The sequence below is a fragment of the Piliocolobus tephrosceles genome, chromosome 15 (assembly GCF_002776525.5).
Source record: "Piliocolobus tephrosceles isolate RC106 chromosome 15, ASM277652v3, whole genome shotgun sequence".
Lineage (NCBI taxonomy): Eukaryota > Metazoa > Chordata > Mammalia > Primates > Cercopithecidae > Piliocolobus > Piliocolobus tephrosceles.
In genome coordinates this window covers 68,069,496-68,086,510 of record NC_045448.1, presented here as the reverse complement: position 1 = coordinate 68,086,510, position 17,015 = coordinate 68,069,496, and the positions used below count along the sequence as shown (strand labels likewise).

General features: G+C 34.7%; 1 protein-coding gene and 1 long non-coding RNA gene across 5 annotated transcripts in view; one reads left to right on the top strand and one right to left on the bottom strand.

Annotated features, from left to right (window-relative positions):
* Positions 1 to 2,633: 2,633 nt before the first annotated feature.
* ETAA1 (ETAA1 activator of ATR kinase) lies at positions 2,634 to 15,626 on the bottom strand. Of its 3 annotated transcripts, none has more exons than XM_023224031.2 (6): positions 15,386 to 15,626; positions 13,657 to 13,781; positions 13,321 to 13,397; positions 10,047 to 10,159; positions 7,767 to 9,793; positions 2,634 to 3,168 (listed from the first exon to the last, which is right to left on the bottom strand). In XM_023224031.2, exons 1-6 carry the CDS (start codon positions 15,496 to 15,498, stop codon positions 3,041 to 3,043), a joined length of 2,583 nt encoding a protein of 860 aa, XP_023079799.1. In that variant the 5' UTR covers positions 15,499 to 15,626; the 3' UTR covers positions 2,634 to 3,040. The 3 variants fall into 3 exon arrangements, with proteins under 3 accessions (XP_023079799.1, XP_023079798.1, XP_023079800.1); XM_023224030.1 differs by having other exon boundaries at positions 13,657 to 13,785; positions 15,276 to 15,563; XM_023224032.1 differs by having other exon boundaries at positions 15,276 to 15,409.
* LOC111550548 overlaps positions 14,800 to 17,015 on the top strand; it is a 121,827-nt gene continuing 119,611 nt past the window's right edge. For both annotated transcript variants that reach the window (XR_002734092.3, XR_002734091.3), the window contains exon 1: positions 14,800 to 15,027. This is a non-coding gene — a long non-coding RNA (uncharacterized LOC111550548). The remainder of the gene's footprint in view (positions 15,028 to 17,015) is intronic.

The window sequence follows — 17,015 nt, the reverse complement described above, 5'->3', positions numbered from 1 at the left end:
TAGTTTTTGTTTCAGGATCCCACAAATGATTGATCACTCCTGGCAAGAACTGAAATCCACGGTCAGATTCTAAATAATTAATGCTAGTGCTAGGCTTAAATTGTTTCTAGAAACATTTCCCAACCCTAAAACTGAGAGAATCAGAGTCAAATTGTTCCAGGTGGGGGAGGGCAGGATTTCTGCCACCAGATTCTGTCTAAATTCATTCAACATTTAATGAGTAACCACTGGCTATCAGTATCAGGTGGACAGAAATGAGTAAGGTGTCTCTGTTCTTGGTAACCTAAAACCTGGTCATAACAGGGTAGTATATAAGGCAGTGTTTTCCATGGTAGGATACGTGTCTGCATACCACTAACTGTCTGCAGTAAGCAACCCAAATGTTCCTGGGATCAGGGTCATCTGTCTATAACCAAAAAAGAGTAATGAGAGATAAGCTCCACTTTAAACAGGCTCTTTTTGGAAATAATGGCATTACTAGCATCAGTCTGAGATGCAGAAACAGCAGCAGAACTTTAGGGAGAAATTGCCAGGCTACCAGTTGTCCCTTCTTCAGATTCCTGTAGGGAGTCTGTCTCGAGAGATTCCCTACAGACTAGGAAAGAGTAAAGCCAGGCAAACTATATAGACAGCCCTCTGCATGCTCATTTATGGGCCATTCACCCCCTAATGTTTCCAACAAGGGCAAAAGGAAGAATCAGGATAGGAAAGGAGAGTGGTATGAACAGCAGCAGTGACCCTAAACACCAGTCATGTCGGGTTCAGATGTATAGGGTTACTACACCTGCCACCACCCAGAAGTGCTATAAAAGTTTCTTTTCTTTCTTTCTTTCTTTCTTTTTTAAAAAGGGAGTCACTTAGAGAAAACTATTATGTAACTAATACTATGGGCTATGTAAGAATTTGGCAGAATTACCAGAGACACAAAATGACAAATTATAAAATAAGATTTATACAACTAAGCAATATGTAAGGCATTATAGAATTGCTCAGTGAAAGACACAATAATCAGTACCATTACGATCAGAGAGAATAATCAATTCCAGTGAAGATGGTTAGGTACGAGGCTCAAAGAAACACACTTATTAGGCTGAGTCTAAATGAATGAACAGAATAGCCTAAAAGTACTCTTAAAAAAGCAAGCAGAAAGCAGGGAGGAGCTTAAGCAAGGACAGAGATATCCAAAGCATAATCAGAACACAGTGAAGCCACTTTTAGTAAAAGATTCTCCACTCTTTATTTTCTTACATAGAAACGACTTGCATTTATCTAGGTTATTTTATATTCCTAGAAAAGTAATATAGGTTAGCTAAACTCTAGTACTCCACTGTATATATGAAAATACCATTTACGATGTACAGTCTCCAACTTAAAATGGTTGACTTAAAATTTTTCAGCTCTAAGGTGGTGCAAAAGTGATATGCGTTCAATAGAAACCATACTTTAAAGTTTCATTCTTTCCCATGCTAGAGATATGCGGCACAACATTCTCACAATGCTGGGCATCAGCTCAACTGATACTCTACAGTGTGCCGTGTTGCCAGATTTGCCCAACTCTAGGCTACTATAAGTGATGTGAGCATGTTTAAGGTAGGCTGGGCTAAGCTATGTTGTTGGGTAGATTAAGTGTAGTAAATGCATTTTTAACTTAAGGTATTTTCATCTCATGATGGGTTTATTGGGACGTAACTCCACGGTGAGTTAAGGAGTATCTGCATAATTATAGGGCAGTAACTACCATATTATCCCTGCTTTGAGACACCTGAATAGTGATAAACGCCACATCATGACAGGTGTTTCGTATCTCTAACTTTCCCTAGCTCTCCTAAAACCATTTAAGAGGAATAAAGCATCCTCCCTGCCTTACGCCCTCTAGTTGGACTTCTATTATTGGTTTAGCAAATGCCAAATAGGCAAAACGGCAAAAAAAAGAAAGAACAAAACAGTAATAGAGAAGAAAAGATTAGTAAAGTAAGTAAATTAATTGAGGGAAAAATTACACATGTACAGAAAAAGTGAAAAGAAAAAAGATTATCATTTTTATATCCTGGAAAGACTAATTCTTTAAAGCAAAATAAGGAAAAATGAGCATTATCATCAAACAGTCCTTATTACATCTTTTGTATTTTAATTACATCTTTTGTTTTATACTAGAAAATAACAATCCCTCAAGTTATTTTATGTACTAATACTTTGAAGCAAATGATATAATTGTTTAGGTGTCCAAAGTAATCATTCTAATTGTAGCACAGCATCAACTTACCTACGACTTGGAAAACAGTATTACGTTTTCTCACCGACACAATAAGGAAGCTGGACCAGATGACATATGAAGTTTCTGCCAGTTCTAAATGTTAATGATGCCACATTACTTTTGTAGACAATTCACTACTTATTTTCTTCTATGTTAGACTTCTAAAATCAGTTTTCCTAAATATGGTGGAAAGTTTCCAAAATGTGTCACCTTTTAGTATTATTAAAATTCAAATCTACATCTAACAACTGAAAGTAATTTCCTTACAAATAAAGTCCTTTATTTCATATCAACCATGTTCCTAGAAATATGAAAGTATTAATTAAAATCTGGAAGTAATGAAAGTAAAACAACAAAAATCATCTCTTCTAACTTAGAAAGTTGAAGTTTTATATTAGGAAAACACATTAGAATAGGAAATAACATAGATTACCTCTTTTTTGATGATCCTCTGCAGTAATAGCATTTAAAAATATAACTACTTTCCTCTGTATAATATCTGTACATAATTGCTAACTTTCCTGAATTTCCAAAACTTATATGTAATGACTTTGAAATACATGTCCAAGGAAATGTTTCATTTACCATTGCAACATTGATTTGTTTCATTTACCATTGCAACATTGATTTGTTTCATTTACCATTGCAAACATTGATTTATTAAATAAAGTAGAAGTCCAGGCTTTATAAAAGTCAGCATTACATTTCTCACAGAGAAATCAAGAAAAAAACATTTCCTATCACAGATAGTTATCAGCAGTCTTTGTGAAGTCTTCCAATACTTCATTAAAGAAATGAAGTGGGAGCTGCATTTACAGATGAGGCTCGTGCTTTAGCCATTCTCCGAACCAGCGCTTCTTGTCTTTTTCTCTGAATTTCTTCAGGAGAACACTTTCTATTTCTCTCTTCTTCCTCTAAAAATTCAACAAAAGATGAGTTTACTTTTATAGCCTATAAAGTCATTCAATATGTGCTTTAATTTTTGCTTTTTTAATCACCTAGATTTGCCATATTAGTTGGCTATTAAACTAAACTACTAAATATAAAATTCCAGATATAACGCTACAGTTCAAAAGAAAATCAAGCACTGATGGACCTGCCTCTATTTGATACATTGTTTTCACAGTGTGATAAAATTCAATTTGATAGAAAACTGACTACCCACCAAATAATTCTTGTGGACCATGACATCTAATTTATATGACCTATGAATAAATATATCTTTAAAAAGGATACATTGGGATTTTAAATGTTATGTACACTTTAATAGGAAAATAGTCAAAATATAAGGAATTAAATTAGCTATCAGTATCTCAAATAGTGTATATTTACATAAGATGTTATATTAATATTCACATCCACTTTTCCCTTTAAATTTTTCATTTCATCCACTGAGGAAATATATTTTAGAGTGATTAAATGAAATCTCTCATGTCAGACTGGTTACCTGTGATTCACTGTTAGAAATTATATTTTTATTTGGAGGATGCATTTTGGAGAAACTTTAAAATAATCTCAATTAACTTAGTAAGTTGAAGCTTTGTATTAGAAATCACTTTCTCATTTAAATGATATTTTAAGTTTAAGATTATCACACTAATACATATTTAAGTAAACTTTCACCAGTAAAACCATTTATGTTGTAAAATATGCTTTTTAAGAAAGAAGAATCTGTAATATTGACAGAAGAGAAATATCATTTATTCTGACATCTAGAAAAAGATTCACAATTTATGAGACATTTCTCTTGTTAACTAACAGAGGCATTTTCCAAAATATATAATCTGCCTCCTTTTCCTTTCTTGGTATAATCAAAAATGGGAGGGGGTATTCAGCCTAAGAAATATATATTTTGAATAAGTTTCCCAGATGATTTTGATGGCTTTTATTTCCTAAGCTGTTTACCTAACAGACTGTAGCTATTTTTCCCTAAAGAAAGACACCAGAAGATACTTTCTAATTAGCTTGACTAATTATCTAATACTTTAGTATCAAAGCTGAGAAACACAACAAACTCAGACTACACATACAAAGACTTTACACTGAATTTGTGTGAAAACAGGTTAATAATCTACAACAGCAGAAAATATAATTTCCTAAAGTTGGTCTTACAGTTTGCTTGGTAATATTATAGCAAATAATTTCAAATGATAATCAGGTCACACCATGAAAATTTGATTTAGGGACGCATGCATTTTTCTCATTAGTCTTCCTTTAACTCAGTCTATAATAAAAATACACAATGAAGTCTTAAAATATTGTAAAGTACTAAGCAAAAGCTGCTCTTCTTAACCTTGATCTTACAGTGCAAGGGTCAGTAATTTTTTTTTTTCTCCTGTAGAGTCAGAAAGCAAGAATGTTAATCTTTGAGTACCTTGTTGCAACTGCTCACCTGTACCATTGTAGCAAAAATAGTTATGGAAAATGTGTTGAAAACTGATGAGCTGTGTTCAAATAAAACCTGTTTATGGACAATGAAATCTGGATTTCATATAATTTTCAAATGTCATGAAATATTATTCTCCTTTTGATTTTTTTCCAACCATTTAAAATGTAAAAATCATTTTTAGTGTGCTGGCTATACATAAACAAGCTGCAGGCTGGATTTGGATGGATCATAGTTTGCCAACTCCTGCCTGAAATCAATGAGGGAGTTAAGTGAGTTTTGTTTCAGAGATACTTCCCTGGAGAGCAGCTTGCTACATAACAAAGTAAAAGGAAGTAGAAACAATAGAAAACATCAACAAAGTTAAATAGTAATTAAGAGACTCGGTACTATCAATAAGCTTAAAGAAAATATTGATGAGATAAGCGAAAAGGCAGATTATCCATGAAAAATGCAGACAGATTGGTAGACAGGAGTTTTGGGAAAACTCAAATACTCCAGGAGGTTTAGTCTTTATAGAATTATAACTATAGTTGACCCTTGAACAACATGGGCTTGAACTGGCAAGTCCACTCATTTGTAGGTTGTTTCTGCATCTGACACCCCTGAGACAACAAGACCAACTCCTACGCTTCGTCCTTCTCGGTCTACTAGACATGAAGATTATGAGGATGAAGACCTTTATGATGATCCACTTTCACTCAATGAATAGTAAATATTATTTTCTCTTCCTTATGATTTTAATAACACTTTCTCCAGTTTATGGTAAGAATACAGTATATAATACATATAAGAGCATACAAAATGTGCATTAATTAATTATTTGTTATCAGAAAAGTTTCTGATCAACAGCAGGCTATTAGCAGTTAAGATTTTGGGGGATCAAAAGTTACACACAGACTTCTGACTGCAAATCAGATCAGTGCCTGTAACCCCTCCATTGTTAAAGGGTCAACTCTGTCTGTAAATAAATTCATGCTGGGAATATGCTTGAATTAGTTACAATATACTCACTTTAATACAACTTTAAATACTTATAATTATTATAGATTGAGAACAATTTTTAACATTTCAAAATACCTAGTTTGGGCTATCATGTAAAGCAAGCTATCCAACCTGCAGCCCACAGGCTACCTGCAGCCCAACACGGCTTTGAATGCAGCCCAACACAAATTCATAAACTTTCTTAAAATATTATGAGTTTTTTTGTGATTTTTTTTTTTTTTTAGTTCATCAGCTATTATGAGTGTCAGTGTATTTTATGTGTGGTCCAAGGTAATTCTTCCAACGTGGCCTGGGGAAGCCAAAAGATTGGACACCCTGGGTGTAGAGAATTATTTATTGTCAGTGTTGACAAGATAAATTGGTATAACTGCTTCAGACAGAAATTTGGTGGTATCCATCAAATTTTAAAACTTTCTCTTGTAGCAATTTTTTAGGAATTAACAGATATAATTATACAAGCATGCAGAAATTCATGTAGAAGGATATTTACTGGAGTATTGTTTGTAATTGCAAAAGACTGCAACCAACCCAAACTTCCATCACAGAGAAACAGTTAAATTATGACACATCCACTATATATATCACTTAGTCATTAACAGGACTAAAATAAATTTAAATGTACTAATAGGAAAAGACAGCTATATTAAGGCAAAAGCAAGTTGCCAAATAGTGGGTATACAGATTTATTAATATTTAAATAAATCTGCAGGTATATACGCATACACATATATATGTATATACACACACACATACCTTTCTATATGCATAGAAAATGCTACATAATGTATACCAAACTATTACTAGTGGTTTTCCCTAAGGGATGGTTATGAGAAAGGAGAAACATAAGACTTAACGTTTTACTTCAAATTATTCTATACTGTTTTACTTTTCTTTTTAAATAACTAGCATATTACTGTTGTAAATTTTAAAAAAGTCACTTAAATAGGAAAGCTGTAGCAGTAATGCCAACAAGACAGAGAACAGTCACTAAAAATTTAATTGCAACTTGTGATAAAAGCAATTAAGAAATAAAAAATAAAGAGATTTAGAGACTCTTCAAGGAAGGCCTCTGTGAGAAAGTAGTAATATATTGAGATACAAGAAAGCACCAACAAAAGAGTGGAGGAGGGGTCACATGTTGAAAAGAAGTAGTTTTAGTCAAAGGGAAGAGCACAGTCTGCATTTCTGGACAAGGAAGAAACATTAACTGTTTGAGAAACTAAAAGACAGCTGGTATAGCTGAAGATTAGTAGGTAAGGAAAAAAAGAGGAGACGCAGGTTAAAGAGAGAGAATCCACAGCTTTGTTGGTCACGGTATACAGTTTGGATTTTATTTGAAATATGATGGGCAGCCATTGAAGGTTGTTTTAAGCATAGAAACGTCATTTTTGCCCATTCAATTTTAAAAGGCTATTCCACTCTTTGGAGATGAGAATTGAAAGGAGATAGATAAAAGAACTGCAGTAGTCTCGTCAAGAAATGTTAACTTGTTGTAGAAAGAAAAATGGATAGTTTGGGGATACAGGGTTTTTGAGATAGAAACAATGAAACTTATTGATAGAATGGAGAATTGGAGAAAAGAGGAATTGGAAGAATCAGAAATGATAGTTGTTATCAAATAAGTAAATCATAATTTTAACCATCACCACTAGCACGTTTATATCAAATATCACACTAGTAAAGATGTTTAATTAGAATGCTCTAAATTTCTAAATATTATTTACCTCACTGCTCCATCATCTGCTTCCTATAAGATTACTCAAGTTTTAAAACAATTTAGTAAATGCAATCTTAAAATGAACACTGTAATACATTTATCTAAAGGTATGATTTTCCAAGAAACAATTAATAAATCATTCAAAAAATATTTACTGAGTACCTACTATATGCCAGTCATTGTATTAAGTGCTGGGAAAGAATTCAATGTAATATTTTGAAAAATAAACCAACTACTCTTTGTATAATGCACTATAATTATTTCCAAGTATCATTTTAAGAATTCTAATTAAACGTTATAGTTTTACCTTATATCTTATTACTCACACTCAAAAACAACAAATAATTATTTTACTTCTTTTTAAGATACTTTTCAAAGAAAACTATTTCATATTTCATACATGCCTTTTGAGGATTGTTTCAAAGATTCAGAAAGTTTCACCAAAGATTGCTGTCCAACAGCTTCCTCCAGCAATGGGTTGACACTTTTCTTTTTCTCCACACCCTGTGTAATTTTGGTATCAGACATACTTCCAGTTATACAATTTTGATTAAACTGAGAAAGAATCTGAGAATTTTTCATCCTTGTAAATGTAAACTTTGAAAATCCAACTGTTTTGTTATGGTTGCTCTGAGATTCATCTGTTATACTGTTATGGCATAGCTGCTTAGTACTCAGTTTCTTCTTGTAAGTAGCAATTTCTGTATTCATATTATCTGAAGGTACACTTGAACTTCCTGAAAGAACCAATTTGGAACTATTCACTTGTATTGGAACATCAGTGTTAGTACACGGCACATGCAGATTGTTTATCTGACAGTTTGAGATCTTAGAATACATAGTCAAATTTGTGGCACCTAAAAATCTTGGAGAATTTCCATACATTTCCCCTTTCTCCATTTTCATTGGCTTATCTGTTTGTGAGCTATTTGTCAAAGATGTCTGCACTGAAATGCTGTCTGGATTCAAATGCTTTGATTGTACCAAATTACTTCCTTGTTTAGATATAGTAAACATGTTTTTGGCTCCATGTTCAGAATTATTATTGATCTCACATATACTTTCTGATGTCTTACTGTCCTTTCTAATGTCTTGTTGCTGAGTTAGTCTTTCAATATCATCACATGCTTGGTACAACAAATCATCATCTACATCATCTGCTTCCCAGGTATTATCTAATTGATGACATGCTTTAATAATTTCATTGGCAAATGAGGGATCATTCCAATCATCAAAGAAAGAACCTAATTTTGATGCACTAGTCTGATTTGGGTTACTAACACTGGTTTCATTGCCTAGATTTGCAGAGCCAAAAAGATCAGTATTAATAGGGGCTTTAACAGCCTGATTTAAAATGCACTTATTTTTCTGCTCATTAGAGTATCTTGTGTTGAAACCTGACTTCTTTTCAGAAGCATATACAGTAGATTTAGTAAGAATATCTTCCTTTATTTTTGTCAGATTAGATGTAAGTATACAATCTTGAATTTTGTCTTGAATAACAATTTTATTGGAAGAGTTCTCAAATTTCATTTTATTTCTAGTGGATGATAATTTGTTTGATTTATTTGGATTTGGTGAAAATCTATATTCTGCACCTATTAATTCTCTGTCACATGTCTTTGAAGAAAGATCTTGTAATACTTTTGAATCTCCTAACCCGGCATCTGGACTTGTATTTGCTCTTGACATATTTTTAACAGTTTTACTATTAAAGGTACAAATTTCCTTTTGACCAGTAACCTGGGCTGTTTTAGAAGGGAAGAGTTCAGGCATGTCGACATTTTGCATAGCAAAAGGTTCATTACCTAGTAAGTTTTCCCAATCATCCTCAAAATCACTGGTAGTAAATGCATCAATGTACCTCTTAGAAGTTTCTGGCTTCTTAGTACTGGAAGTCACACATGATTTTGTCATTATGGGTGTATCTACTTGAGAAGAAAGTGATCGTGGGGTTTTATTTGACAGTTTTTCAATGACCAGAGTTTCATTAGTAATGATTTTCTCCTCTTTCAAAGCATTTGTCTTTACAAAGGTAGTATTACTGGTGCTCCAAAAAGCCTCTGGCAGTTCTTGGCTTAACTGTCCGCTGCATTTCTGAGTAGAACCATCAAAAATAGCATTAAAGGCTGCTTCAGTAGTTTGGTCAAATGGCTTCTGACTGCTATTTTGATTATTTGCCACAGACATCTTGGTGTTTCCTTTGATTGGCTTCTTTTTTGTAGCATTATCTATTTCAGGAACTATATTATGTAATGACCGCATCTGTGTATTATCTTTATGATTACTTAAAATCTCTGTTTCTGAAATCATCTGGGTAAAATCATAATTCCTCTTGTTTTGCTCTTGAATCACATCTAGCTCTTCCATATTTTTATCAAATTGTTTAGCCAGTTTCATAAGTTCTTCTTCTTGATTTTGTGTTTTTAACCTATTAAACAAGATTTAAAAATTATAATTAAAAATGTTCTGAGACATTATATCTAACTGTTATTTAACATATTTTGATGTCAAAGCTCTAAGATTTTAACACTTACAATTATTTTAACTCCAAAATTTCATAGATTAAAACTGTGGAAATGTTATTAACAAAAATTTTGATATATTCACAAAACGAAAATGGAGTATTATAAAAAAATATTTGCTTCACTGAATTTCAGAAAAGCTGAAAAGTCTTAACTTACTTTGTGCAGCTGATTTTTGCTCTTGATTTTCCTTTCACTACACTGGGAGTACAAGGAATAGCAGTTTCACCAATCCACATGTCCAGCATAGAACTTGTTGTTGGTTTTTCATCCTTTGGCAGATAGGGAACAAAAGAGGTATAAAGTACTAATGTAGCACCCCGCCCCCTTCCAGAAAAACAAAATAAAAAAGAAAATAAAAACTACTTTGAATTAATTTCCTAAATTCTGGTGAGGTAAGTTACCAAACAAACTCAAAAACAATGAGAGGTTGGGAGATAGAAATAATAAGCTACAAGAATTGATCCACTTGTTTCAGAGAATGAAAACATTCAGAATTACAAATTGCTTATTTAAAAAAAAATTGTTTTAAGAATTAAATTTATCAAATGTACATTTAATAACAGAAACGTTTTTATTAAAAGAAAATTGACATTTTAATTGCCCTAAGATTCTTATACTTTCTGTATCATCTGTTTCTCCAAATTTTCTTTAACCTTATATATATAAAGTTGGACAATCCATGTTGACCTAAATTAAGAACACTCAGAATTGAGGTCAGGACTGAATTAAGAGGTAAGAGCAAGGTTAGAACTGAGAATGAGATAGGAATAAGAATAATAAAATAGAGAAAGCAGAAAAGTTAACCCAGATAATATATAGAAAAAAGGCATTTTAGACTTGGATATTTTTGCTGTACCTTTCAGTCACTTGATCACACAAAAAAATTACAGAATGAGCTTTAGGCATTAATTGCAAACCAAACCAACAAATCAAATCAAGTAACCATTTTCACTCTATTTTACAGTACCTAGAATGAACATAAATATCACATAAGTTAAAAAATGACATTACTACTAGATTATAGGCTACTCAAAGGCAAGGACTCTTCTTAGAATAACTCAGCATTCAGCACAATACTGGGCATAACAGTGTCAGTTTACATTTATTTACTAGAAGATTTAGATGAAAAGATCCCTACAACTTGGTACTTCAAATCCTCAATGAATCAAAAAAGTTTTCTTAATGTCGACTTGAACCTAGTTGCCTTTAGCTTTGCAAATACTCAAGAAAATCAGTAATTTCACTTTCAGACTCAATATATATTTTCCCTTTTATTTCAACAATCTTGAATTTAAAGAAAATAATAGTCTTAATTATGAACTCTGCCATTTACTAAAGTAATTTTAAATTCATTCAATTTTCAGAGGACTAAATTATGACTTTATGTACCCAACTTTACATATACATGGGTCCTATGTATGTTTGTATACTATTTGTACATATTACATATTTCTTCATGAATAATTACATAATTTATTGATTTTCAACCATAATCCAGGTGCTATATAAGGTATCTAAATGGATTACTTCATTTCATTATAAAAGGTATACTGTGCAAAGCTGTATAAATGAAGATATATACCATCTTCAAATAAACAACATTGTATAAAAAATATCCCTGCAGAAAGTGAACTGATTGTCCAATCAAAATAAAACCAAGTATTTAAAAAAAAATGCTATCTCTGAAAACGTTAAAAGAAAATTAAATAATGATTTGAGAATGACTCACCTAAAAATAAACAATATAAATATTTGTCATTCTGAGAACATGACAAGCTTTCAAGCAGACCTTGAAACTGCTAAAGATTTATATGCTTTAAAAGGACTCAGTTTAAGAGGGTAACATTTTAAAGCTACTAATTTCACTATTTTTTTTCTTTTTATACAAGTTACCACTTGCATACTGTTGGCATTTCTTTATATGAGCTATTATTTCCAGCCCACTTAGGTAAAGGGTCCAATAATTTATTCACAACTATCTTTTTATCACTATTTAGACTGGCTCGCCCAAACACATTTTATTATGCTTCCTTCATGTGAAACCCACAATTAATGAAGATCTATTGTTAACTTATAGAGTAAGTATTATTATGGCATAAATGCTATTTAACTAATGAACTGTAAGTAAAATGAGTTTCTATGACATGCTAAACATGGATGGAGAGCTAGTAGCAACAGAGTTGTTTTGACTGTGCTAGGTGTAATTTTGGATATTTTATAGCTGCTAAGAAAAACTTCATTTCCTGTCTCTTCCACCTGGATGACAATAATTCTTCAAACCATGTTTTGGGCCAGTGCCATCTATTGTTTATGGTCAACATATAGTAACTATTCAAGGGCATGTTAAGGAAAAATGGCATACTTCCTTTAGAGAAGACACTAAGCAAAAACGTTCGCTGGATTTAAATGTTGTTAAATAAGAAAAAGAGAAAAAAAGGAAAGAAGTTCAGAACAGTTTTATGTATTAAGCCTTTGCTTCTTAGTAACTGTAATATTAGAGTTATTGGACTGCTTTGTGTCAAATGATTGACTTGAACATATTTCTATTTCACTCCAACAGTATAAGAACAGAAATGAAAAAAAGAAACGAAACAAAGTTTTTTTTTTTTCAGAGATGGAGTCTTAAACTCCTGGCCTCAAGCAATCTTCCCCTTTCTCCTGGCCTTAGCCTTCCTCCCAAAATGCTGAGATTACAGGAGTGAGTCACCATGCCTGGCCAAGAAAAAAAAAAAACCTTTGGAGATGGTTCTAGTACGGTAACAACCTTAACATAACCTTACAATTATAGCACTCTATAGTTTACAAAGAATTTTTATCTAGTTTAATCCTCGTAATGATCCAATGAAGAGAGCAAGAGGAACACAGTAATTCTAGCTCACAGCTGAATGAACTGAGGTGGTGAGAGTTTAAATAACTTGCACTGGGTCACACAGCACAGGAGGCTGAAGGAGAGGACTAAATTTGAATTCAGTGCTCTCCGCTTTTGTAAGTGTTTCTTGATAATCTTATAAGTCAATGAGTATTAAGAAGAATAGTTTCAATGGGGAAACGTTATAGACAGTAAATACCAATCACAAAACAATCTTAAAAGTTTACATTTTTTTGACTGCCTTATTCTATCATTTTAGCAACTTGAAAAATGAATGCCGTATGTTGTTAAGCACAACATTACAGATAAACACAATGCCCTAGTCAAAAATTACTCTAAAAAACTAAAACAAGATATATACTGAAAAAAATAACATATATTACGTTCCTTTTTTCAAAATATGCATTTCAAAAGTAGAAAAGGCAAAACAGTAATCTTTGCTGCCTTATTTTTAGAAAAAAGAATTATAAAAGACAATACTTTTCATTTAAAGAAACTACAAAAACTTAGTGGCACATTCTTCACTGTTTTAAAACAAACTATAAAACTAGTGATATTTACCTGAGGAGCAATACAATTAACAATATGTGAAATCTCATCACTATCTGTGGTATAAATCTGTTTTTTTCTTCCTTTACCTGAAGAAAAAGAAACAAAGACATTTCTATAAATTTTAAACAAAAACCCCTCAATTTTAAAAAAATAGCTGTCACTTCTTAGAAAATAATTTTAATTAGTGCAGCTTAGAGGATTGTGTGTTTACATCACATACTTATGCAGATAAAATCATGTAAGATTCTCAGAGGTTCCTGATGCTATTATCTGACTAGAATTCTAGTTAAATCTGAATCATTTATCAAACATTTACTCACATAAATAATGTTAATAATGAATTACCTAACTGCTTTGTCAATGGAGAATTCTGATCCCAAAAGATATCATTCTGTCCATCTGGATCATTAGGAGAACTGAAGGAAGATGACAGTAAGTCCATTTTCAGCATTCTCTTTGGTGTTTCATACCTGTCTATAGAAAAATATGAGTAAAATAACAATCGTGGCATTTTAAAGCATTACCTTACTTCATAAGAACCCAGGGTCAAATAATAGCTCAGACTAAGTTTCATAGTCTAATATAATTTTTTTTCCCAGAGATAATTACCTGAACCATAACTGAAATGCTTGTTTCATATAAAAATCCATGCAGCACTTCGCAAACTTGACATTGTAAATAGCAAGCACTTTTAGATAATCCAGAAGCTCTATGAATGCATAATACAATACTGTATAACCTAAGTCATTCTATTTATTATCATTGAGACCTGGAGGCTTTGGGGAACCATCTGTAATTTATAGGCACATTCAAAAATCCAAAGTAACCCAACAGAAACCTAAATATGTTTAGCCCCCTTTCACCAGCTCTAATCTACATTAATTGTGATTCTTCAAAAAGCCTAAGTGATCCAATGCTTGGGAATTTTTGTCTAGAATAACTTTCAAATTTTTATAAAGATTTTTGTTCATTCCGGAATTGCTTTATGGGAGTATTAAAGACATGTAAGGTGGCCGGGCGCGGTGGCTCACGCTTGTAATCCCAGAACTTTGGGAGGCCAAGACGGGTGGATCAGGAGGCCAGGAGATCCAGACCATCCTGGCAAACACGGTGCAACCCCGTCTCTACTAAAAATACAAAAAATTAGCTGGGCGTGGTGGCGGGTGCCTGTAGTCCTAGCTACTCGGGAGGCTGAGGTAGGAGAATCACTTGAACCAGGGAGGCGGAGGTTGCAGTGAGCCAAGATTGCGCCACTGCACTCCAGCCTGGGCGACAGAGCGAGATTCCTTCTCAAAAAAACAAAAAAGACATGTAAGGTTAAAAAAAGCACTATTTCAAGAACATGCTCCAGAATAAAGACTTTTGTATGAGTTTCAATTCCAACTAAGATTTACTAGAAGTCTTTCAAAAAGTGCACCCAAAACTAATCGTGACGAATGGGATCCTTAGTATCTTATTTGGAGGGATGTTACAGACAGCAACTTCCGGTTTATTCATAATGAGGTGAGACATCGCCCAGGCTTTGAGACAAACTTTAACTTTCCATATGAACGCTTCTCTAAAGCAGGTCGCGGGGGGGAGGGAACAAAGTTTAACCAGAAATAATTTCTCCGAGCATAAACTGAGGTTAGCGGGCCTATCAGCTCTTCCTCCTCGCTCCGCCACCGTTGCTGACCCGAGGAGCAGCCTGGAAAGCAGCCGCCCTCCCGCAAACAGGTAAACCACATGACCTATTCCTGTGGCGGAGGCAAGTGGATGGTCAAACCTAACGGGGTAGTGCTCAAGCTCGGGGACAGAAGCCCATCGGGGAGTGATATAGGAGTATTTTTGGACTCTCGAGGGGTGAATCCCAGAGACACAGTACACACTCCAGACTCCACCCCCACCCCAGATTTTCCTGTTGTAAGCTGGGCTGTGGGGATGCGGCGCCGAAGCCAAGGCAGGCCGCGCTGCCGGCGTCTCACCCTCGGGGTTACTTTTACTGCACAAGGCGGCTGTTGGAGGCTGCTCTCGCTGCCACACTGGCCCGGGAGGCCCCTCTCTAGCCCCGCAGGGCCACGAACCGCGGGCCGACCTCAGCCGCCTCCTCCCTGGCTCGACCACCGAGCCGCATTCCTCAGCCGCCGCGGTTTTGTGCGGTGTTTTCTTCGGGCTAGGGCTGTCATCATGTTTCCGTCGCCGACTCATTGCCTATGGCCCGCCTCCAGCAGCCGTTTCTTCTTTCACATTTTGGAAAGGGATGAGTAGGGCAACAGCACTACAAACCGGACTCAGCACCAACGGCAGCCGCCATTTTGGCCGGTGGGGCGCGCGCAAGAGGCGGCCGCTGATTGGCTGGGTCCCGGAGAGGGGCGGAGCTGTTAAGGTGCCGAGGGCGTGCGCACTTCCGCAACCGGGACCGGAGGCTGTTCTGGAGGAGCGTCTGGGCTCAAATTCCTCTAGACTGGCGGGGATAGCAGGGGTAGTAGTCAGGTCCGTGTAAATTGAGAGTGGGAGCTTGTGAGATGAAAAGGAGATTGAATACAATAGCAGCTTTTTATTGAATATATGATGAAAATTGCACGTTAGTCAGATTCAGATTATTGAGGGTCTTCGAATTTGTCAAGAAAAGGAAATACAGCTAATTTTTCATAGATGGTATGTGCATAGAAAAATCCAAAAGAAAGTAGAAAAAATTACTAAATTAATTTAAGAGTTGCTGGATACAAAGTCAATATTCAAAGGTCAATGTGTTTCACTAGATTGGCAACAAATATAAAATTAAAGTTTTAAAGAGATACTATTTATAATAGTACATGAGATAGCAAGTAACTAGGAATAAGTTGTCCTTCCTACAATAAGAACTATAAAACATTTTTGAGGTCGGGCGCAATAGCTCACACCTGTAATCCCAGCACTTTGGGAGGCCGAGGCAGACGGATCATGAGGTCGGGAGTTCAAGACCAGCCTGGCCAGCATGGTGAAACCCCGTCTCCACTAAAAATACAAAAAAATTAGCTGGGCCTGGTGGCATGTGCCTGTAGTCCCAGCTACTGGGGAGACCAAGGCAGGAGAACTGCTTGAACCCGGGAGGCGGAAGTTGCAGTGAGCCGAGATTGCCCCACTGCACTTGCGGTGAGCCGAGGTGGCGCAACTGCACTCCAGCCTAGGCAACAGAGGGAGACTTCGTTTATATATATATATAAATAAATATATAAATAAATAAATAAAATACAAAAATTAGCCAGCTGTTGTGGTGGGCACCTGTAATCCCAGTTACTCGGGAGCTGAGGCAGAGAATTGCTTGAACATGGGAGGTGGAGGTTGCAGTGAGCCGACATTATGCCACTGCACTCCAGCTGGGCAATAGAGCAAGACTCTGTCTCAAAAAAAACATTTTTTTTTTGAAAGAAAATGAAGACCTAAATAAATACTATACTCATAGGTTGTGAGACTCAATATGTTACAATGTCAGCTATTTCCAAACTGACCTATAGATTCAACATAAATACATACGAAGGCCCAGTGTGTGTGTGTGTGTGTGTGTGTGTGTGTAACATGACAAGTTTTTTCTAAAATTTATATGAAAATGCAAAGGACCAAAAGTATCAATAAACTCTTGAAGATCTCTTGAAGAATAATGAGGGTGGATACCTACCAGGTATCAAGACTTATGTAAAGTTATGGTAATTAAGACTGTTATGATGGTGACAGGACAGACAAAG